Source organism: Polyodon spathula, chromosome 5 (assembly GCF_017654505.1).
Source record: "Polyodon spathula isolate WHYD16114869_AA chromosome 5, ASM1765450v1, whole genome shotgun sequence".
In the NCBI taxonomy this organism is placed as follows: domain Eukaryota; kingdom Metazoa; phylum Chordata; class Actinopteri; order Acipenseriformes; family Polyodontidae; genus Polyodon; species Polyodon spathula.
Window position 1 is genome coordinate 11,284,842 of NC_054538.1, and position 26,023 is coordinate 11,310,864.

A 26,023-nucleotide genomic window follows, 5' to 3' on the forward strand; every position below is an offset into this window, starting at 1 on the left:
GAGTCACCCCAACAGTGTATAGGAGGCACTACATGTAAAGGTTATACTTCAGCTCTGTAACTGCTTGTGCAAAATGCATTACATGTAAATGCTATACAGTACTCCACCTTTATAACGCTGTAGCTGGGAGCCATAATTAAGAGACCAATTGAATTTGCATCACTTTAGAATGATAGGTGGGCTTTCCACAGTACCGCTGTGTGTGTATGGATGGCTGGCCATCAATGTAATCTTGTGTTTAGTGACTCATAGGAGGCAGTGTGGTCCAGTGGTTAAAGTCCAGGGCTTGTAACCAGAAGGTCACTGGTTCAAATCCCACCTCTTCCACTGATTGGCTCACTGGTAAAATGAACATTTTTGTTTTATTCTATAAACTACTGACAACATTTCTCCCAAATTCCAAATAAAAATATTATCATTTAGAGCGTTTATTTGCAGAAAATGACAACTGGTCAAAATAACAAAAAAGATGCAGTGTTGTCAGACCTCGAATAATGCAAAGAAAATAAGTTCATATTCATTTTTAAACAACACAATACTAATGTTTTAACTTAGGAAGAGTTCAGAAATCAGTATTTGGTGGAATAACCCTGATTTTCAATCACAGCTTTCGTGAGTCTTGGCATGCTCTCCACCAGTCTTTCACATTGATGTTGGTTGACTTTATGCCACTCCTGGCGCAAAAATTCAAGCAGCTTGGCTTTGTTTGATGGCTTGTGACCATCCATCTTCCTCTTGATCACATTCCAGAGGTTTTCAGTGGGGTTCAGGTCTGGAGATTGGGCTGGCCATGACAGGGTCTTGATCTGGTGGTCCTCCATCCACACCTTGATTGACCTGGCTGTGTGGCATGGAGCATTGTCCTGGTGGAAAAACCAATCCTCAGAGTTGGGGAACATTGTCAGAGCAGAAGGAAGCAAGTTTTCTTCCAGGACAACCTTGTACTTGGCTTGATTCGTGCGTCCTTCACAAAGACAAATCTGCCCAATTCCAGCCTTGCTGAAGCACCCCTAGATCATCACCGATCCTCCACCACATTTCACGTGGGTGCGAGGCACTCTGGCTTGTAGGCCTCTCCAGGTCTCCGTCTAACCATTAGACGACCAGGTGTTGGGCAAAGTTGAAAATTGGACTCATCAGAGAAGATGACCTTACTCCAGTCCTCTACGGTCCAATCCTTATGGTCTTTTGCAAACCTCAGCCTGGCTCTTCTTTGCTTCTCATTGATGAAGGGCTTTTTTCTAGCTTTGCACGACTTCAGCCCTGCCCCAAGGAGCCTGTTTTGAACCGTCCTCGCCGTGCACTTCACCCCAGCTGCCGTTTGCCATTCTTTTTGTAGGTCACTTGATGTCATCCTACGGTTGCTGAGTGACATTCGAATGAGTTGGCGGTCATCCCGGTTAGTGGAGAGTCGTTTTCTCCCTCTGCCGGTCTGTAGCTTTGTTGTCCCCAATGTGTGCTGCTTGTCCTTGTTCTTATGAACCGGCGTCTTTGAAATTTTAAGGATGGAAGCAACCCGACGCTCACTGTATCCCTCTGCCAGTAAAGCCAGAATTGAACCCTTCTTTTCCTCACTCAAAACTTTCCTTTTGAACACTTTGGGCATGGTCAGTAGTTATTTTTTGATTCCAATTACTTTTGAAGTACTACTAGCACTGTTTTGCCATCCAGCTGGTCCTATTGCAAGAGGATAATGATGACCACAGGAGTGGTTTTTATACTTTTCCTTGTTAAATAAGATTTGGTTCAGGTGATCCCCTAATCAGTACCTCATTCAGTAGAATGAGATGTGCCTGTGTTGGAATTCAACAGACACTGGAATGGAATGGCTGCCATACATGTAGAGATGCTGATTTAAGAAAAATTTGCAGTGGTCTCTTAATTTTTTCCAGAGCTATATATATATATATATATATATATATATATATATATATATATATATATATATATATATATATATATATACACCCCCCCCCCACACACACACACACAAACATTAGGAACACTTGCTGTTTCCTTGAAATAGATGGTGAATCCAGGTGAAAGCTACGATCCCTGTAACCTGTTAAATTCACTTCAATCACTGTAGATGATGGGTTGACAGGTTAAAGAAGGATTTTTAAGCCTTGACACAAATGAGACATGGATTGTGTATGTGTGCCATTAAGAGGGTAAATGGGCAAGACAAAAGATTTAAGTGCCTTTGAACGTGGTATGGTAGTAGGTGCCAGGCGTGCCAGTTTGAGTGTGTCAAGAACTGCATCGCTGCTGGGTTTTTCACGCTCAACAGTTTCCTGTGTGTATCAAGGATGCTCCACCACCCAAAGGACATCCAGCCAACGGCAGGCCAGTGGTCGAAAATGGCTCATTGATGAAAGAGGCCAAAGGAGGCTGACACGAATTGTGCAGAGCAACAGATGGGCTACAGTTAGTCAACTGACAGTCCAGTACAACATTGGTGCCAAAAGACCCATAAAAGAATGCACAACTCGTCGGACCTTGACACGAATGGGGTATGGCAGCCAATGACCTAACAGAGTTCCACTTCTTTCAGGTAATTCAAGAAACTGCGGTTGCAGTGGGCTAAGGAACGAGAACACTGGACACTGGAGGATTGGAAAAACATTGCCTGGTCTGATGAATCCCGGTTCCTGCTGTTTCACGCTGATGGGAGGACTAGGGTATGGAGAAATCCACATGAGTACCTGCATCCATCATGCCGCGTGTCAACATTACAGGCTGGTTGTGGTGGTGGTGTGATGGTGTGGGGTGTGTTTTCATGGCACACATTGGGCCCCTTGATAAAAGTGAAGCAACGTTTAAATGCCACAGGATATCTGAACATCATTGCCAATCAGGTGCATCCCTACATGGCAGCAGTGTATCCATCTGCTAATGGATTTTTTCAGCAGGATAATGCCCCATGCCACAAGGCTAGGATTGTCCAGGAATTGTTCCACGAACATGACAGTGAATTCAGCTTATTGCAGTGGCCTGCCCAGTCACCACTCAATTGAGCATCTGTTGATGAGATGGAACGAGCTATTCGTAGTAGAGATCCGCTACCAGCCAACTTGACACAACTGTGTGAAGCATTGGAGTTAACATGGGCCAGCATCCCTGTGGAACGCTTTCGACACCTTGTAGAGTCCATACCCTGACGAATTGAGGCTGTTCAATTGAGGCAAAAGGGGGTGCAACTCAATATTAGGAAGGTGTTACTAATGTTTTGAATGCTCAGTGTATATATATATATATATATATATATATATATATATATATATATATATATATATATATATATATATATATGACTAAAACGTTTTGCATCACCCTATAAAATTAACTAATTTGGCATCATAAAGTTGAATGAAATCTGCTGAATAATATTACGTTAACATATTGAATTACATACCCCTTTGCAGTTTTCCATATAGTTAACAAAAAACTGACAACAACTGAAAAATGTGACATTTCAAAATCTAACATGAAATACTGTACCACTATTATGGCGTCCGGTAGATTTTGGTGATATAATTTTGTAGTTTCTTTGATTACATGATGTTAAATAAAATATCTAAATTGTGTTCATGTAGTTTTTGGGGTTTTTTTGGGGTCTTTTTGTACTTATGTCTCAATCATGCTAGAAGATGCAAAACTTTTGGCCATGGCATTTGTTAAAAAAAGCCATCAAAGGTGGTCACAGTTATTTTTCCATCTTCTACCCTCTGAGCAAAACCACTCATCTCCCATTGTATCATCTGCCAGTAACTCAAGGACGCAAACCATGGATGTATTCAAGTAAGTAAAAACATTTTAAAAATCCAGCATTCATAGTATAAGCCCTGCAACTTTAGGATACAGTAGAGTAGGTTTACCAGCAATAAGGTGAGTTACTGAGCAAGTTATGTTTTTATACCTTCAACAACATAAGCTAATCTTCAAGTTTAATTTATTTTATGAAAGCAGAGCAGATAGAAAACATGTTGTCATCTGTGGTGAGCAATCTCTTGTCAAGTAGATGAATTGTGCTCCTCTTAAACACTTTCTGTACTGCACACAGGATGTGCATCAAGGCATCCTCAAGATAAATTCATTTTTACAAGCAAGTAATTATGGCAGTCTCAAGGAAGCAATGCAGCCAAAACCCAGGATCATGTGCTATGGGCTCATACAGTATTTTTAAATGAAAAGCCTGCCTTGGTATGACTGGTGTATTGAGCTCTGCAGTTACTTGCCAATGCTAGAAAGAAAGCATACAGGTAAGAGAGAATGGAAAAAGGTTAAAGTCAAACAGCAGCTTAACCATAGTCTAACAGTTGCCTTCTGAAAATATTAGACAAATTAATTTATTTGCTCAGAAACTAACAGTTCTGTTCCCCTGAGCTGCTGTCTTGGCTATTACCATCATACTTGGACTGCTTCCATTTACAGCACAAGCTATAGCTTGCTCTGTAATCTAATACAGGTGCAATCTTGACTCTTTGTGTTGAACTTCACTATGTAGGGGAACAGTCTTTGGGACTCAGCTTGCATTAACCATGGATCAGGAATGAAACTCTGCTGAATATGGCAGTTCATATATTTATAACTTTGTTTTGCTATTCTTACTCTGTTTCCTTTAGCTCAGACACAGGATGTGACGGAAGGGTTTTCAAAATAAGCCAGCAACCGGCGTGATCCACCTCCTAATACTATATTAGTGCTGGCTACTTTTATTTAAAAAATATCAAGATTATTTTGGGGTATTATCTTTCAATCCATTTTGTTTGTTGTATTGTGGTACTGTAAGGCTATATATAGTATATAATAGTTATACAGATGCACTAAAAAAAACCCTGCATATTCCTTTTGTTTTGATGTTATAAAAATATGTACCCAGGTGCATATCAGAGATTTTGGGGGTTTATGTATATAGGCTTTATGCATTTAAGAAGAAAGGCACAATGGGATATCAGCTGAACCCTTGTCAGCTGATATACAAATGCTTAAGGGCAGAGAGGTGCTTGTTTTCTTTAACCGTTTTATTCTGGCCACTGTGCCTTTGTTTGTTTGTTTTGTTTTGTTGATTAAAGGGGCACTAGTGCTTAAACTACAGGTTTTTTGTCTCTGAGTCTCCAGGGGGCGCTATCCCACCCTGACACCAAATGTGACAGGATAACGCTGTGGACCCAGATTTTAGTGGCAAGAAGTTGACTCAGAGACAAGGAAGCTCCAGTTTAACCACTAGAGTGCACATTCAATTAACAAAGCAAACAGGAACAAACAAACAAGGCACAGTGGCCAAAAGGGTTAAACCAAACAATACTTGCTACAAACACTAATGTCAGGCTTGGCTTGTAAGTGCCACATACCTTAAAACTATTTGAAAACCCAGCACTACGTCAACCACAGCTAGACTGCCTGTATCTGAGTGAATAAGCTGAAGTAGATAAATAATAATAGGAGTGTGTTGAACATTTAGATTTGACTATGATGGAATGCAGAAGATTATTAGATAGAAAAGGATGCATACTTAAGTATGTTCAAGATTAATTAATGAATTCATTAATTAATAATAAGACTTAGATGTCTTTGGATGTTTACTCCTGAAGGGCTGATCATAGTTGTGTTTGTTATTTGTGTTTAATATTGTCTTTCGGTCACATTTTGATTTATAGTGTTTGTTCCCTAATTTGGTTTTACTTCCTTGTTTTATGGACTAAGAGCTGAACTTTTTTTTTTTTTGACCATTTGTTTTTTTCCATGAATTGATATTTAAAGACCATTGCTGTGTTTGAGTCCACCCCCATATGTAAGACCTAAGTTTATTTTTATTGTCAACATCCTGTAGTGAATGTTTTGTACTTCGGCCAAGACATTTTAGTGAGAAATGAGCTCACTTAGCATTGATTTCAGAAGCCAGAAACTCAAGGCTAGGTTTAATCAGATATAATTCCACTTAGTTCAGTTTTTTTATTGCACTTTTGACAGTGCTGTGCTGTCACTTTGAAATAGCTGCACTTGGAGATGAGAAATAAGCTTTTTACACTGACTTCCTACAGTAGGGGTATGTGTCAGAACTGTGCAAAACAAAGTTAAGTGATACGTAGCCATTTTTCTGGCCATTCATAATTTATTAATCAATGATGACCTTGGATTTCAGCCTTGCATTCTGCTCCCTTTACAATGCTGGAAACCTTTTTGCAACGCTCACATTATGCTGTACAACATCTGTACTTTAGTTTGCAGCATTGTTTTAAAAACAGCATTTTGGAACCTTTTCAGATCTTACAGTAAGTATAATATAATCCTATGGGAGAAAGGGCTACTACATGATCTATCAAGAGAAGATCTCCATATCTCAAGAAAGGTCTTTTTTGTATCAGATTTAAAGATGTCACTCTTACTCACCCTCCACTCAAACTAACTTGAGTGCAGCTTCAGTGGGGCTGGTGGATGTGTTCTATTTTGCCAAGGGTTACATTTTCTTTACTCGCAGCTACACTAATTGATTTTGTATTACCTTGTGGATCAAACAACTATAGATGAAGCGACTTGCTACAATATTTTTCAAGTCACCAAAAAACATGAATGGTTGTAAAATGGTATCCAATGGATAAAAGGTCATACTGAATATTATGAAGGGAGTTCTGAACCTCTAGCTAATCCATGTGCCATTAGTTGGTCAGGGCTACTTCTCAGCAGTTTTAACTTGCTACTAATGAATTGTGTAGTACAACAGTTTTACATTGCCCCCTAGACATTTCTTGAGCCCATGTGAACATGAGGTCCAGCTTTTGAACTTGTTGACATCCAAATCTGCACTTCAGTCCCTCCTTACCTGTCATTACAGACAGACATGCACTCGCATGTTATGATGTGCTTTGAGCTTGATTTGAAAGCCTTGGTACACAAAGGACCCTGTTTAATCAATTGAACAGGTCACGCTGCCTCGTAATGGTACTCAGAGAATTAGTATGTTGAAAATTTTATTTAACTTGTTTTCAAATCATCTTGTTTTGCAATCAGCAGGTTTCTTTCAGTTGGTTATGATGATAAATCAAGCTGCGATAATTGCTGGCATATAGACATCTTGCAGGGTAAATGCAGTTCTCAGTGTTTCACAGTGTAACACATGGGATAATTACCATTGCCAGAAAATCAAAACAGAATGTTTTAGATGAGCATATTCTCTTACACAATGCCTATGCTTACAAATTAGTAGGTGGTGGATCAACTGGCAAGTGTCCTTAAATATAGGAGGTCTTAGCAGAGGAAGATTAGTAAATACTTTTTCTTCTCTAGATTATGAGCTAAACTTATTCCATTATTCTTATACAAGATTGTACTTAACACACATCCAAATATAATCTCTCTTTAAAACTCATCTATTTGAGATAATGGTTTCCATACGTGGTACACACGGTCTCAACAATGAAATACTGTTTATTTCTGTCACTGTGCATCAGTCCACTAAAAAGCAACCATTGCTTTATATTATTTCAAAGGTTTGAACATTTACAAAATGCATGGACTACTGGGAAATGCAGTATACAATAGCAGTACCAATAGTTCTACTGAGATTAGTCGCTCATATTTTTGAAGGTCGTTTCCTTACTGATAATAGCTTTGTATGTGTTGCATATAAAATTGTATTAGTATAACAAGTGTGGGAGGTGCCCTTATTTATATTTCTGTTTTGTTCCTGCGATTTTAAAATGCTTGCCTTTCCCGATCATTAAATAAATACATTCTCCCTTTTGCATTACCCAGTTTGCTGTGTCTTTTACATCATCTTAAAAAGTTTCAAAATAAAAAGCTTAGCAGTAAATCTCAATTGTAAAATTTAAAACTAAAAATGTTTCAAAACAGAAATACAGTGGCTCTCAAAAGTATTCACCCCCCCCCCTTGGACTTTTCCACATTTTGTTGTGTTACAACATGGAATCAGAATGGATTTAATTAGGAGTTTTTGTCACTGATCAACACAAAAAAAGTCCATAATGTCAAAATGAAAAATAAAATCTACAAATTGTTCTAAATTAATTACAAATACAAAACAGAAAATAATTGATTGCATAAGTATTCACCCCCTTACCTAAATAAGCGCTGGTGCAACCAGTTGTCTTTAGAAGTCACATAATAAGTTGAATGGAGTCCACGTGTGTGCAATTAAGGTGTTTCACATGATTTCAGGTTAAATACACCTGTCTCTGGGAGGTCCCGCAGTTGGTTAGTAAATTTCCTAACAAAAACTACATCATGAAGACGAAGGAACAATTCAAAGCAAATCCAGAATACGGTTCTTCAAAAGCACCAATCAGGGGTAGAATATAAGAACATTTTCAAGGCATTGAATATTCCCCGGAGCACAGTAAAGTTTTAAAGAATATGGCACAGCTGTGAATCTGTCTAGAACAGGCCGTCCTCAAAAACTGAGAAGGGCACTATTCAGGGAGGCCACCAAGAGGCCTATGGCAACCTAAGGGAGTTACAGTTTTCCACGGCTGAGCTGGAAGACACTGCATACGGCAACAGTAGCCTGGGTGTTTCACAGAACTGGCCTTTATGGGAGAGTGGCAAAAATAAAGCCATTGTTGAAAAAAACTCACGTCAAATCTCGGCTAGGGTTTGCCAGAAGGCACGTGGGAGACTCTGAGACCAAGTGGAAGAAGATTCTATGGTCTTATGAGACAAAAATAGAGTTTTTTGGCCTTAATGCTAAGAGCTATGTTTGGCGCAAGCCTAACACCGCACATCATCCTGAGAACACCATCCCTATCATAAAGCATGGTGGTGGCAGCATCATGCTATGGGGAAGCTTCTCTGCGGATTGGCTTAAAAACAAAAAGGTCAATGTCCTGGAGTGGCCCAGTCAAAGCCCGGAACTCAATCCAATTGAGAATATGTGGAAAAAGTTGAAGATTGCTGTTCACCAAAGGTCTCCATCCAACTTGGCGGAGCTTGTGCAATTTTGCAAAGAAGAATGGGCAAAAATTTAAGCGTCCAGAGAGTTATCCAAATAGACCCATGGCTGTAATTGCTGCCAAAGGTGCCTCTACCAAATATTGACTGAAGGGGGTGAATACTTATGCAATCAATTATTTTCTGTTTTGTATTTGTAATTAATTTAGAACAATTTGTAGATTTTATTTTTCACTTTGACATTATGGACTTTTTTTGTGTTGATCAGTGGCAAAAACTCCTAATTAAATCCATTTTGATTCCATGTTGTAACACAATAAAATGTGGAAAAGTCCAAAGGGTGTGAATACCTTTGAGAGCCACTGTAACTCACAATGTTAATATGGGACTTGTTAAAGGCACTTGCTGTAATACACATGATATATCATTATGTTTTATTTACTGGTACTGATGCTGCAGTGCTGCAAACTGCTGGCTGCAGCCAGTTCTTAGTCAGTCATTGTGTAAATGCTTCAACTTTGCATCAGTCAAAAGCATTCGACCAGATGCATTTTAACTCTGCAAGTGGTACATGTTGTTGTTTTTTTTTTTAAACTACAAATATTATTTTCTTTTTGCAACTAACCTACTTGTGGCAACTATAACAGTGTGTGACATATAACAGTGTGGGATCATTAACATTTTTATACATATTCAGCCATAAATCTAATGATATTTTTCAATTTCATATAGGTCCAAAATATGAAAGGTTGCTTTTTATAATACAGTAAAGGTCAGAAGTCTTTAATGTCATTGTATCCTTCTTTCTGGTGGAGAGGGGCAGTGTAATTATAAGGCTGCAGAATGAATTTGTCCATATAATTACAATACCCTTTGAATACTGCAGATACAATACTATTGCTTCTCCCAGTTAATGAATGTCTGCAGCGGTGTTTGACGTCAGCAGGGCCTTTTATCAGACAGCTCATTAATTATATTCAAATGTAAGATCTCACTCTGCAGCTTCCACTCACTGCAGTCATTTAAGAAATAGTAAGGTACAGCATTACCCATAAGGCATGTTATAAGACTATGACTTTGGAATGCCATTGACGTGGCTTGTCAGAATACTTGCTTTCAATATAAGATTAAAATAACCATGCTGGTTATCTGCACCTCTTTTATTTATATATCTATATTGGACAAATGATTATTACCATTTAATCCTCATCATCCAAGAAACACTTTTTTTTTTTTTCCAAATTACCTCATGTGTCAGTCTGTATTCACTACAGATGCAGTACGTATGTTTCCCGATCAAAATTATTTACTTTATACATTTTGTAGTTCGGGACTGAAATCTGAAATTGTAACAGAGCTGCTGTATGAATTTAAAACTGTGGCATTCAGATTTACTGTCAATGAGAGAGACTTCCAGTCTAAACATTTGTCACTGAATTTGATAAGTTTCTGGTAGCCCACACAGTCCACATTGAGATCTAGAGACAAGCCGGTATTCTGTAGGGGCAGTGCAGCAAACCAGTCATATCTGTCAATTTGAGGTAGTTTTATAATTCCCCCAGGTGAGCATATGAAATTCTATTACAGATGTGTCCATTTTTAGATTATATGCTAATATGGGGGCTCTTTTATTTCTCTATTGATAGCCACGTTTACTGTTGCACACCAGAGACATGCAAATGAAACAGAGCTAATCCTGGCATATGCGTAATGAATTAGCACTTCATTATGGGCCACTTTCTGCTGCTGTTTTAAGGGCCAGTGAGATAGAATAATGCTGCTGTGGAAAACCAGAAGATTGTGGTATTTCCATTACAATAACAAATTATTTATTTCAGGCCTTCTAAAAGCCAATCTGTGCTGCTCTTTGTTGACACTTTTGAGAAAACTCTTTTTTTAAGCATAATTATTATTTATTTCTTAGCAGACATCCTTATCCAGGAGGACTTACAGTTGTTACAGAATATTACAATACAAAGTATCAAGTTACAAAATATCACATTACAAAATATCACATTACAGACAAGAGCAGTTACAAAGTGCATTAAAATCAGTAAAAAATAAGATCAAATTCAAATAAGAGCAAAATAAAGAATGCAGTAAATAATTACATTTAAGAACAAATTTGACTAACAGCTGTTTTTTAAAGCTGTTGTAGCTTACTATTGTAAATATGTCTGAAAAGACTTGGCCACTCAAGTCGGTAACAACTGATTGATGTCCCACAGTGTACTACATCATCGTTTAGCCACTGCAGGACTGGTGAACATGGCAACTGGAACCATTGCATGTCTCTGAGGTTCTGGAAGTGGGGCATTGTGTACAGACTCCCAGTGTATAGCAGTTTGATCCATTCCTGGTTTTCCTATGAGTTTAATAAGGCAGTAGTGAACTTGTTGCTTATACACTAGGACTAACCAAGCTTTAAAACCTGTGGGTGAAACTGTTCTGCAGTGGGGGTCTTATTTCCATCCGTGATGTACATAACAAATTAAAGTGCTCTTGTTAATTCAACATATTTTTGAATAAGTTGAGTAACTTTCCCCTTGTGTCACTGAGTTTGTTAATAGAAATCTTCCAAAAAAACAACTTGCAATGGGGGGGCACTAAGCTGCTGACTACTTTGCTTAACGTATATGCAAACAAACCAATGAGGAATTGTTGACCTCCCCTTTAATAAAAGCACTCCGAACTGCTATTGATTCCCTATGATTTTGATAAATAATAATGACACAAAAAGCTGCAAGCACATTTGACGTGTTATATATTTGCGTGTCTCCACCAGTAGTGTATTTATTGGTTCTCTGTGTAGTTGGGCGTAGAGGGTTAAGGGCTTTTACAGCACATAAGGTCAGAAAGCCTGTTGTAGTTTTTCACCTCTCACATTCTGTTTGTCACAACCTGCCTGGCGGAGAAAAGTAAAATCAAGTTTGTTTCACCACAAACCGGATGCAAGAAGTGATGTTCTTTTAAACCATAAGAACCCGTCCATCCACAAGTATCAAGATATTAAAGTCATAAAACTAACTGAGTGTTTTTGTAATATTATATTAAACACAAACAACTGTTTGCAAGAGATTCATGGGAGTGGGAGATTGGGTTAGTGTTAGGGAGATTGCATAGTTACACAGTAAAGGGTCTGTTTTAATGTGCTGGATCTCAGTACTGTTGCTTTTCACTCTTTATTAATCCTTCTGCTGTTTTAATCCTTCTAAATACAATACACATACAATTGAAAGAGGGTTTGTTTTCAATGGATAGTTCATCCAGAACTTGAAACACTCAGTTATAGCCTATAGTAATAGTAAAAAGAAACCTATAATATAATCACAGATGTGTTGATTAGAAGTTATCTTTTGTGTTGTAGAAATTGGTTAATTGGAACGTAATACTACTGCAGATTATGGCAGTAACACTGTATAAATACCGCAGTGTATTTTACATAGTTGTCATGGATTTGGATCATTATCTGAAGGATAGCTATGGTAGTCTCCTTTTTCTCTTTCATTTTCAGAGCTGTATAAAGTTGTTATTTGTTATTTTGACATTACCTCTTTTACCCACTTTTTCTTTCACACAGTCATTTGCATTGCATGGTAATCGATTTTGAAACCTTGTTTTTTTGGACTGAATGACTCAAAGAGGAAGCTATGATTGTTGTTGTTTTTTTCCTTTGTGAGTGCCTGTATGTGTTTTTTGACATTCTAGGAGGAAGTCAGCTCATATTCATGTCAAACTTGGTTGACCTTCCTTCCTTTTTTTATTTTTTTGGTAAAATAAAAAATGTTTTACAATTTGTTATTTCTCAACATCATTCTGAATAGAGAAATTGGTAATTTCCATCATATCATTCAAGTTGATAAACCAATAAACATAAACACTGTATATCAAATACTTTTTAAAAAATCAAGGGAAGGACATCTTTGTATTCACATAAAACATGAACAGGCTATAATAATAATAATAATAATAATAATAATAATAATAATAATAATAATAATACTTTATTATTGAACGCCTTTCATACCGCAGGGTTCAAGGCACTTCACACAAGTTCACAATTACAAAGACAGACATTATAAAAACACTAAGACAAAAAAACTCATATGAAAATCAAAAATACATAAAAAAAGAATTAACTAGAACAGTTAAAATAACTATGTCAAAATAAAGTCAGAAGGCGAAATAATAAAGATGAGTCTTAAGCCTTGATTTAAAACTAGATACTGTGGATGAACTTCTGATATGCTCGGGCAGAGAGTTCCAACGCAAAAAGCAACCTTTCCTTTCTTCCTAAGCCTTACCCTTGGAGTGCAGAGCAGGTCACTGTCAGCTGACCTCAAAGCACGCACAGGCTGATAGAGAGACAATAACTCTTACAAGTAATCTGGTGCCATTCCATTTAGTGCTTTAAGTGTAAGTAATAGAATTTTAAAATCAAGTCTATATCTTACTGAACTATATTTGTTTTGTTGAACCCTTGCAGCTGAGTTCTGAATTCTGCAGAAGTTGTAGCCGTGATAAGGCTTGGTTATTAAGCCCAGCAAACAGGGCGTTCCAGTAGTCCAGTCTAGATGAAATAAAGGCATTAAGTATATCCACAACATTACTCTGAATCCAGTCTATTTGTGCAAATGGGGTCAATATAAAATCAATTGGAATATATACTGTGTGTTTTTATATATATATATAAAAAATAAAGAAAATGTTCGGCACACGTAAGAAATATAATCCCCAGGATCCTTAGCGCTGTCTAGAGGAAAGGGCGGGGTAACCTGGGGATAAAAGGAAGAAGTCAGTGGAACAAAGGAGGGTGGTTTGGCATGGTGAATCCTCTTGTGCTGTGCTATTTGTACTGTGTGTTTTTTACAAACCTTGCATTTGTTTCACTTGTATTCGGGACTTTATTACCCCTCGGTGCAGGACTTTATAAAAAAACGAATGTTCGAGACTGGGTTCGCCTGTGCGACAGAAGAAACCCAGGAATGGTACTGAGATGGCCCGGTGTGTAAACGGAAAGAAAGGAATACACAGATGCCAGCTAGAATGGTGTGAAAACTCACTTTATTAAACAAACTACTGGTTCCCATGGACAGGGACTGTTGACCAGTACAACCAAGGACTCTTCTTGCAGCTCCCTCGAGTTTCCCACGGGGGCAGTGTCAGACCCTGCGGGTCCTCCAAGTTTCAAAAGGGAGCAACCAACTTATCTGTGATGTACCACCACCTGTGAAACCCCGTGGCTCCAGCAGAGGGCGACCAGTACCTACGTGGTCATCCTTGTGAAGTACCATACTGCAGTATACCTGGCGCCCAGAAGGGGACACTGTGGAATATTCCAATAACTTACCTGTATGACTCGAACACCTGAAAAAGAAAAGAAACAAACTGTGAGTTAAAGCAGAACATGTGAGTTAAACCCAGAAATATATGGACTGTGGGGATCTGGAAGTTTTACTTACCAGTGAGACTCTGGGTGCTGTATACTCCGGTCTGTACCATTTGTTTTGTAGATTACTAATTTAGTCAGGGAATGAAAGTGACGCAGGTTATGCCCGATGACAGGCTACAAGTTTGTTTTCCATGTTTTCTTTTGTTTTACTGTGTGCTTCCTGCCATCCAATAAAATCACGTGGCCAAAAGGCTGAACAACACTTCCGTTTCCTGTCTCGTGTCGGGAAATCACTACAAACAGGGCTAAAAGCTCACTATATATATACAGCTCTGGAAAAAATTAAGAGACCACTGCAAAATTATCAGTTTCTCTGGTTTTACTATTTATAGGTATGTGTTTGGGTAAAATGAACATTTTTGTTTTATTCTATAAACTACTGACAACATTTCTCCCAAATTCCAAATAAAAATATTGTCATTTAGAGCATTTATTTGCAGAAAATGACAACTGGTCAAAATAACAAAAAAGATGCAGTGTTGTCAGACCTCGAATAATGCAAAGAAAATAAGTTTATATTCATTTTTAAACAACACAATACTAATGTTTTAACTTAGGAAGAGTTCAGAAATCAATATTTGGTGGAATAACCCTGATTTTCAAGCACAGCTTTCATGCGTCTTGGCATGCTCTCCACCAGTCTTTCACATTAATGTCGGGTACTTTATGCCACTCCTGGTGCAAAAATTCAAGCAGCTTGGCTTTGTTTGATGGCTTGTGACCATCCATCTTCCTCTTGATCACATTCCAGAGGTTTTCAATGAGGTTCAGGTCTGGAGATTGGGCTGACCATGACAGGGTCTTGATCTGGTGGTCCTCCATCCACACCTTGATTGACCTGGCTGTGTGGCATGGAGCATTGTCCTGTTGGAAAAACCAATCCTCAGAGTTGGGGAACATTGTCAGAGCAGAAGGAAGCAAGTTTTCTTCCAGGATAACCTTGTACTTGGCTTGATTCATGCGTCCTTCACAAAGACAAATCTGCCCGATTCCAGCCTTGCTGAAGCACCCCCAGATCATCACCGATCCTCCACCACATTTCACAGTGGGTGCGAGACACTGTGGCTTGTAGGCCTCTCCAGGTCTCCGTCTAACCATTAGACGACCAGGTGTTGGGCAAAGCTGAAAATTGGACTCATCTGGGAACACTGGACCTGCAAGCTTTTTTTTTTTCTCTCTGTTTAAAATGATTAGAACTAGTGCAATGAAGGAAGCATGTGCAATGTATAAAACAGTGCAAACTCCTAATACCTAAAGCAATAACTTTTTAAAAAGCTCTACAGTAAAAAAAAAAACCTAAAAAAAACCCAATACATCCAAAGCCAAATCACACAGTGGCTTAATGCAAAGTTATGACAGTATACAACAGAAAAATCAACATGTGGATTTTATATGTTGTCATGTAATAATCAGAGTCTGTGAACATGTCATATGATCTTTTAAATTCTCTTTCCAATGCAACATGGGACAGTCTTTACCCTCAAACAATTATCTTTTTAATTGATAACATATTTAATAAGTTGTTCTCTGTCAAGAAAATGAACAGCATAGAATAACATTCAAAATAGCACAACATTACAAAACAGAAACCCTGAGAGATTGGCCATTTCTCTTTTTCACATGGAAAAGCAGGCCCTAAATTATTTAATTGCCTCTTAACAGGTTCAGTGAACTATTTTAGAACCAAATGTACTTCCTGACTTTTTTAGTGTCACTAAGCTTTAAACAAACTGTTTCTAATAAATTGACTTTCTTTCATACATTTTATCGCAAATGAAAAACAAATAACCTGTCAATGGCTTTGCATTGTAATACATTTTTTAACCTATTTTAAGCTATTTCTTAGTGGAGTGAAAAGGTATTCCTAACATGGCCCTCAAAGATTGTGAATGTAAATCATATATTCCTCAAAAGCCAAAGTCTTTATATGCATTGTTCAGAAAAAAAAAAGTGTGTTTTTTTTCCCCCTTAGCTAAAGCACCCCAGCAAAAGCTGAGACTGAGACTCAATTCCCAATAAATGCTGCCTGAATTGATTAGTTTGAAGTCAGGTTTGGCACATAATGATGTTCAGCTTGCTCCGCTGCATCCCCTCCAGTTAGAAAAAAAAATCTAAAAAAATAGATCTATCTGATGTCAGCCTGGCAATGATGTCATTGCACTGAGAGAGAGGGGAGGGTGGGCTCCAGGCTGCTGCTCTGTTGTGAGTCTGCGTGCTTTGAATGGAGCAGGGATAGAGCTAACAACTTCAGAGATCAGACAGTTGTAGGGATTCAGGCATCACACAGTACCTGTTGTAACATCAGTGCAGTTTAGTAAAAGTCACTAACTCTCTTAGAATCCAGGGAAGGCATTCTAGAGCTTAGAAGGTTGTGATAAATAAAATCTGTGGTATATATATATATATATATATATATATATATATATATATATATATATATATATATATATATATTTTTTTTTTTTTTTTTAACTACATTCATAGCAGTTTCTGTAAGTTGAAAAAGAATGCCTGCACGGAGCATGGATTGTGATAGCTCCACTTTGATTGCCTGTGTTGTAGATGTGGAGGTGTTCACCAATCAGGAAGTCAAGGTAGGTGCATGATTTAAAAAAACACAAAAAATGGAAAGCAGCCTTCCCAACGCAATATGAGAGGGGTGGTTTCATTTTGTTCAGTTTAGGCTTTTCATTTTGTTTTATGATTATTGTTATTATTTTTTATCTGAGCATAATCATGAAAATGATTTTGATTTAAACAACTTTCATTTTGTATTCAAGAAAACAACATTATAATAGCAAAAAATGAGAAACACAAGGTCACCCTTTTTGTATTGCTTTTTATGGAGATTCCTTCATAAACTGCATGTAAAGTATACTTTCTATAGTTTAGATAACCAATATCCATTCTAAACTTTAGAAATCTCAAAAATAAAAGGTGGGAATTAGTATTAACAAAGTTTGCCAAAATCAATGTTGTGTCCAAACTGCAAAATATAGGAATGCCAAACTAAATACCTTGAAGGACAATATCTGTCAGGTAATGAATTAGTAATGTAGAGTTAGTGAAACTGAACATAATATAATTCAAGCTGATCCTACTGTAAAATCTTGCAGTCAAACATATGCAATCTTGACTGCCTATTTAAATGTCCAGCTCTTTAATGAGCATCATAAAGCATCAGACAGGTGTGACTGGAACCACATCTCTTATGAGGATCAGTGTTGCTTTGTGTTTGGCATTTGCCCTTCAGATAGAGTGATGTGAGGAGAGCGGGTACAGGAGAAGTATTATGTTTTCTTTTCTTTTATAGAAACAGTTCTGCTTGATAGGAGGTTGTGACACACACAGACTTGATCACACAAACTTGATAAATTTGGAAAGCTGTGGTGTTGCTTTGATTTCTGACAGTGGGGTCACAAGTCCCATAACTCCCCATGCAACCTCCACTCCCACAACACATCATTTATAAATATATTTTACAAAGCAGTAAACATAGCATGTTATAAACTGTGTTAGCAACATTTACAAATGTCACTTCTGAGCTTTACTAAGCTGAAAGCTATACCAGCAAATCTGTTCTTAAACAAGAAGTGTTGAGAGATGTAATGTTTATTAATCATTTTTTCTGTATTTATTTATTTCTTTATTTTGCTGGATATCATTTTGGAATCTAACTTGCATAACTGGCTGAATTGCACTCTTCCAGATTACTCTGTGTTCCTCAGTCTTGGAATTACTGCAGTACTCCATTAAGGTTCTGTAACCTCTAATTATTCAGTTCAATAAGAAGTCACTGGCCCTAGCAAGTATCAGAGCATGTAAAATCCCGCTCATTGCGCATTCATATTTGAATCTGCTCAGAATCTTACCTGGCTTGGGTGGCCTTCCTAAAATTGTATCTCTCTATTAATTGATTGATCGCACTTTTCTTCCTTTTCTGTTTCTGTTTTATTTTTTAATTACACGTTTTAATTGTGTGTGTGTGTGTGTGTGTGTGTGTGTGTGTGTATGTGTCAGTGTTAGTAAGTTTCAGTAATCAAGGCAGGGGGCTCACTCGCTCTCTGTGTGCCACTCTGACACAGCATCATACACAGAGTGACTTCCTTTACTGATTACTGAAATGTTTTATCTGAAATTTGAAAGCAATACAGTAATTAAAGACAAGATTAAAGAAAAAAGAAAAGTTTAGCCATCTTTATTAATTTCTGCTTATGTGAAACCAAACCACAAAAAATGCAAAATGAAACTTAATTCAATCAGGTTTTTCTTTTTTTTTTACCATAATTTTCAGTACTGAAAGAGGCTACACAAGACTACAGATCTGAAAAGTCTAATGTCTACTATATACAGTATCTATATGTGTTATTCATGTAAAAGAATACTATTTGTGATTAATTCATTTTTTTTTTTTGTTGTTCTTAGTTTTCTTTTATTCCTGGTATAATTATAAGAACCAACAACAAACATAAACAAAAGAACAGGTTTATTATTTTTTTTAAAAAATATTTTGATTGGTAGACGTAACAACAACAGGCTGTGAGTCCCAAAAATCAGTCCTTGATGTTTCGGGTTTCCTTCTCCTTTCTAACATGGTCTATTTTAATCTGAAAAATGGCACAGGTTACTCACAGCAACTTTTTGTACAGCAAACTCTGCTCCTGTAGTCAGTGGAATACAAATTGGAGTACCACAAAAAAAGTATTCTCAGAGCACTAGACTTGAGTAACGCGGCTGTCGTTGTTATGCTGCCCTCTTTTACCAAGATGGTGCCCCCCACAAAAGTGACTCAAGTTAGGCCTGCAAATCTGCGGATATCTGCTTTCTATCCGTGGATGCGTGTGTTTTGTTTTACATCTTTGTGGATGGTGGATCGGATGCGGATATAATTATTAATATTCGTCTGATAAAAGTTCAGCTTGTGTTTATCTTGCCTTGTCAAGCCATCGATTTCTTTCCCCACTGCGAGCCCAGAATACAAACATTGTCAGCTGACTCGGTTACCAGTTTGCGCTTGCCTTGGTTGCCTGTTGCATCTGAATGAAAAAGTTTTCGAACTCTGTTTTTGAATATGTAGAACCAAATTTACAAGAAATTAGTTGCGGGTTAATACAGCTTAAAGGAAAATCTGGAAAACATTCTGATTGCTTGCTGATGAAAACAGACACAATGTATCTCATGCAAGAAAGTGTGCTTTCAGTAGCCATAAAACAGGTACTTCAAACTCATTAAAACATAAATGTGAAATGGAATCGGGATCACGATAGGCTATAGGTGGCTGTCTTTTGTTGTTGTAGCTCAGCTTTGTGGCTACCAAAAGTATTGCTGACTTGAGTGATTTATTTCTTTGTAACGTAAAATGTTACTTATTTTAATGCATGCCACTCTTCTTTATTGCGCTGCTGTTCTTGTAAGATTTTAAAAAAGGGACCTCAGATATCTTCCTGATATAACTGGAAGTTAATTACTTGTGTATGGAAATTATGTTAAAATTATTAACAATCTGTAGTTATTAATAGAGTGAAATAACTGCAATAAAACATTTACAAAATGACAGCTAGGCTATCCTGACAGAGAGAGAGACAGAGAGAGAGAGAGAGAGAGAGAGAGAGAGAGAGAGAGAGAGAGAGAGAGAGAGAGAGAGAGAGAGAGAGAGAGAGAGAGAGAGAGAGAGAGAGAGAGAGAGAGAGAGAGAGAGAGAGAGAGAGAGAGAGAGAGAGAGAGAGAGAGAGAGAGAGAGAGAGAGAGAGAGAGAGAGAGAGAGAGAGAGAGAGAGAGAGAGAGAGAGACAGAGAGCACAAAGTGACAGACCAAATCATCCACGCATGCTCTGTGTTAGTACGCAGCTCAATAAGCACACTGCTGAAGAGACAACACACACACTTAACACGCTCCCAGTATTCCCCTCAATCCCAACATCTGCAGGCTGTTTTTCAAGATTATCCAATAAAATGAAAGGGAAGCATTCCTGAGTGTGCGACTGTTCTTCAAATTTAATTCTATATATTAACACTGTATGTATCTCAAATAGATGGAAAATTCAGTGTATATATATATATATATATATATATATATATATATATATATATATATATACACACACACACACACACACACACACACACACACACACACACACACACACACACACAGTACTGTGCAAAAGTTTTAGGCAGGTGTGAAAAAATGCTGTAAAGTAAGAATGCTTTCAAAAATAGACATGTTAATAGTTTATATTTAACAATTAACAAAATGCAAAGTGAGTGAACAGAAGAAAAATCTACATCAAATCCATATTTGGTGTGACCACCCTTTGCCTTCAAACCAGCATCAGTTTTTCTAGGTGCACTTGCACAAAGTCAGGGATTTTGTAGGCATTTAGTCAGATGTATGATTAAACAATTATACCAAACAGGTACTAATGATCACCAATTCAATATGTAGGTTGAAACACAATCATTAACTGAAACAGAAACAGCTGTGTAAGAGGAATAAAACTGGGTGAGGAACAGCCAAACTAGACTAACAAGGTGAGGTTGCTGAAGACAGTTTACTGTCAAAACTCATACACCATGGCAAGACTGAGCACAGCAACAAGACACAAGGTAGTTATACTGCATCAGCAAGGTCTCTGCCAGGCAGAGATTTAAAGGCAGACAGGGGTTTACAGATGTGCTGTCCAAGCTCTTTTGAAGAAGCACAAAGAAACGGGCAACGCTGAGGACCGTAGACGCAGTGGTCGGCCAAGGAAACTTTCAGCAAATGAAAGACACATCATGCTTACTTCCCTTTGCAATTGGAAGATGTCCAGCAATGCCATCAGCTCAGAATTGGCAGAAAACAGTGGGACTCTGGTACACCCATCTACTGTCCGGAGAAGTCTGGTCAGAAGTGGCCTTCATGGAAGACTTGCGGCCAAAAAGCCATACCTCCGATGTGGAAACAAGGCCAAGTGACTCAACTATGTACGAAAACACGGGAACTGGGGTGCATATAAATGGCAGCAGGTGCTCTGGACTGATGAGTCAAAATTTGAAATATTTGGCTGTAGCAGAAGGCAGTTTGTTTGCCAAAGGGCTGGAGAGCGGTACACGAATGAGTGTCTGCAGGCAACAGTGAGGCATGGTGGAGGTTCCTTGCAAGTTTGAGGCTGCATTTCTGCAAATGGAGTTGGGGATTTGGTCAGAATTAATGGTCTCCTCAATGCTGAGAAGTACAGGCAGATACTTATCCATCATGCAATACCATCAGGGAGGCATCTGATTGGCCCCAAATTTATTCTGCAGCATGACAACGACCCCAAACATACAGTGAAAGTCATTAAGAACTATCTTCAGCGTAAAGTAGAACAAGGAGTCCTGGAAGTGATGGTATGGCCCCCACAGAGCCCTGATCTCAACATCATCGAGTCTGTCTGGGATTACATGAAGAGAGAGAAGCAACTGAGGCTGCCTAAATCCACAGAAGAACTGTGGTTAGTTCTCCAAGATATTTGGGCCAACCTACCTGCCGAGTTCCTTCAAAAACTGTGTGCAAGTGTACCTAGAAGAATTGATGCTGTTTTGAAGGCAAAGGGTGGTCACACCAAATATTGATTTGATGTAGATTTTTCTTCTGTTCACTCACTTTGCATTTTGTTAATTGATAAATATAAACTATTAACATGTCTATTTTTGAAAGCATTCTTACTTTACAGCATTTTTTCACACCTGCCCAAAACTTTTGCACAGTACTGTATGTGTGTGTGTGTGTGTGTGTGTGTGTATGTGTGTGTGTGCGCCTGATGAGCCCAGTTGATTTTGTAATATTGATGAATAGCAAATGCATAACAATAGTAAATAGAGCATACATATAATATACTTTTATTTAATCAAAGTATAGTTGTATAATATTGTGCTGTAAGAAAAAAAAAAAAGGTATTTTAGGTTTTGCAACTTAAATAAAACAATATGGGACAATTCGTATCCCAAACGCCACAGTGCAACTGCAACTCATTTTTCCACTGATACCAAACGTCTCATCTGTGTGTTTCAGCACTCCAAGAAATGTCTCAGTCAATGACAAAGACGCATATACGACTCCTTAGACATGCGTAGATTTTTAATCCAGTTATTTGGAAACCACTCAAGTCGTTTCCACCAACCTTCTGGTCAGAAGATCTCCCTGTGTTTCAATCTACCGTCATGGTACTGCAGATCGTCGCCACTGTATTTAGAAGTGCAGAAAAAGCAAAACGGTATCTCCGCTGGTTTTGCAGAAAAGAGCATCGCTGTTCTTGACGGGCTCTCGATCGATTACATACAGTACTTTCTTCCAAAAGCATAAACAAAAACACAGCCTCTATGTTGTCACACAAAACCTCACGATCGGCATGTAGTGATGGCCCGAGTTCAGTGGCTTGTTTAAACAGGGAATGCACTCACTTCAGTAATGAAAGGTGAATGGCAAGCTGTTTTAACGTCTAATCCTCAATTGCTGATATCAGCAATTTTAATACAGATATCAGTAATGTATTGCTGTATCAGCAATTCTATTTTTGATATCAACAATTCTCAATGTTATTTTTTGATATCAAAAATAGAAGTATTGATATTGGAAATACAATTGTGGATATCAACAATAGAATTGTTGATATCAACAATAGAATTGTTGATATAAAAAGTAGTACCTTTTATTTTGATATCAACAACTCTATTTTTGATATCAAGAATAGCGTTTTTGACATGAAGAATGTCATTTCTGATTTGAAGAATGGCATTTTTTATATCAAGAATTGTATTTTTGATATAAAAAATATGATTACAATATTGATATCAAGAATGCCATTCTTGATATCAAAAATGCCATTCTTCATATCAGAAATGCCATTCATGATATCAGTAATGCCATTCTTGATATAAGCAATTGTGGATTAAATGTTAAAACGGCTTGCCATAATGGTGTGTGTGTACAACAAACCACCACAGCGAGTGCAGTTTGTTAATGCGGTTTTCAAGCCAACCCACAGAGAGAGACACCTCCTGAGAGGCATACTGACAGGGGCAGTGGCTGCTGACTGTAACAGCAGAGGTGGGAATAGCTTAATCATTTTCGGATTCATTGTTCCCATTCAAACATATCTTTGCAATTTGTGTATATTTTTGCAGACGCGGTTGTTTCAGATTCACGTTTTATGCTGATCATAATATTTTTACTATGCAGCTTTGGCAGACGCTATACTAATGTATTCATTTTCTATTATTATTATTATTATTATTATTATTATGCCTCTCTGTTTGCTGGTTTCCATGTTTAATTTTAATTAAAGCTGTAATAATGGAGATTTGAAAAATGTCGCTCTTATCTCCCAAGCATCACAGCATTAGCATCTCTCATTGTTTTGTTTCCCAGACTGTTTCACTTAGTGAAGCCCAGCTCCACAACACTGCACTTCTGACCCAAGTACTTTGTTTCATAAGCTTCTGTTTACAGCATGGAACGTGAAAGTATCACTGAGGCTGGATTGTGTTACGTGTAAACTAGGAAGTGACCATCTAGCATTGTGGCAGATCTTCAACCTATTCCAAGTGGAAATAAAAAAAAGATCAACAACAAAACAGATTTGTAATAAGGTTGTTATTCTAATGAAATGTTTTCGCATTAATTATGACTCTTAAGTACATCCAACTTTACGTGTTTAATTAAAATAATTAACAATGTTAAGGTAGTACTTGCTGTAGCGTTATACATTCTATTGTTTTGATCAGCCACAAGATGTGAGAAAAGATGTCCACATAGCATTCTGCATGAACGCTATGGAGAAGATCTAAATTTAGCAAAAGACAGAGCACAGCCTGCAGAAAGATACTGGGATCTGGGCTTGATTAAGATGAATTTGTGTGTTCCTTATTAAATAAAGCTCTGTACTAACCTCCCCTGGGACCTTGCATGAATAATGTTCTCTCCCTCATAGGGGCTCTGCATTTGATTAGAAGTAAATAATTGTGTTGTTAAATGTGATAGCTGTACTTTTATTATTTATTTATTTATTTATGATTTATTTCTTAGCAGACACCCTTACCCAGGGCGACTTGCAGTTGTATACAAAAAATACATATCAAGAATTACAGTACAGTTAAGAGCAAGAAACCAAATACAATGACTTCAGCCTTAAGAATTTATACTTTTACAAGCCAACTTTGAGACATTTCTCTCTTCCAATTAAAAGCAGCTGGTTATCAACTGCATGTCTATTTGGCAAAAGATTGCATGTAAATGCTGCATGCCAACACAAACTAGCTGAAATGGTTACCGTGCTACGGTATGTAACTTCACTGCTTATGCTTTGTCTGTGCTGCCAACAGAGTAAGAGCTTTTGCTGAGATTCTCTTGTGAAGATCCCTGCTTATTTATATATTTTGCTGTATGTTTGTTTGGTGAACATACTGTATCTTATCTCAGTTTCATACTGCATATCATGCCTATAGCCTTCTAGTGGTTGGACTTAATTATTCTCATTGTTACCATAAGAAGTGTTTCTTGGTAGCCTGATTGAAATTAGACTGCATTTTAAACAGCTTTTTAAAAGGCTTCAATACATTAAAATCATTGTTTTCAGTAGGTAAGGCATTGCAAAGCAACTGCTGCATCTTGAATTTCATGTTTAACTGTAATTTCATGACTAGGCTTAGCCCTTATTTTGGGAATGTCAGTAAAATGTATACACATTTTGATTGGTGGCAACATTTTTTCACTGTGGAAATGAATTATTAACCACCACCGCCACCCCCACTCTCATCTGTTTGTTTACTTGACTTTGTGGCTGCTTTTCAGTCCTGTCTGGAAAATCATTTTCAGAAGCACTGTTTACAAATTAACTTTTGCCAAAAACAAGCTCAGACAAATGTTGTTGGTTGTTCAGTGTGTCTTTATTTTAGGTGGGAGATAGGGGCCACTCAACCATATATGAATCCTTATACTCTATGTGTCGATACTTTGTATTTTAACTGTTTGTTGGACTGATAATGCCATTCAACTGAAATCTGCAAACATTCCATACTGTGCTAGTGTTATACAAATCATTATAAATCACGACTGAGAAATCAACCTTTAGGGTTTGTCAGCATTGCAGTATATCCTGTGTTGTCTATATATGTCATCTTTAGCAGAGAACATAGGACAGAAAATTAAACAAAATAAAAAACAATACTTTTTATGTGCAATAGTAGTTCCTGAGTACAGTCTTTGCTTTTGTATTCAGAAAAGGTTGGCTGCAGATTTATATCGACGTGGATTTGAACTGGGACGCTCACAGTGCAGGTCTAGAGTATGGACTTGGAGAATCTGGTCCGGCCCAGTACAGAAAGTTACCTAATCCATTGCAAAGCTAGAGGCAGGTTTTTAGACCTTACTGCAGGAAAGAAACATATGCCCGTACAGTAGGTAGTATAGGGAGCTGTGCATGAATTAGGGAAATATTTTAGGTGAATTTATTTCAAACTGGCAATTATACATCAGGTGATACATGAGAGGCTAAGATGAAGACACATTTTCCTGTTTTCGTGGAAACAACAGAACAGTGCTTGTGAGTGGCGTTAGTATATTTACCTGTCTGTGTTTATGCCAGCAAGGGTCCTGTGTTGACAACTGAAATTGCTGCAGTACAATCTGAATAGACCGCACTGT

The 26,023-nt window shown here is 37.7% G+C and overlaps 1 protein-coding gene across 4 annotated transcripts in view; it reads left to right on the forward strand.

Moving 5' to 3' along the window:
- The window catches only part of rcan2 (regulator of calcineurin 2), an 82,324-nt gene that overhangs the window by 26,628 nt on the left and 29,673 nt on the right, over positions 1 to 26,023 (forward strand). The window contains exon 1 of one of the 4 annotated variants that reach the window (XM_041249731.1): positions 16,842 to 16,953. The exons of the other annotated variants lie outside the window; for them this stretch is intronic. Within the exon in view, the coding sequence (XP_041105665.1) occupies positions 16,867 to 16,953 (87 nt within the window). The 5' untranslated portion in view covers positions 16,842 to 16,866. Of the gene's footprint in view, positions 1 to 16,841; positions 16,954 to 26,023 lie in introns of those variants that run through there. 4 annotated transcript variants of the gene reach the window in all.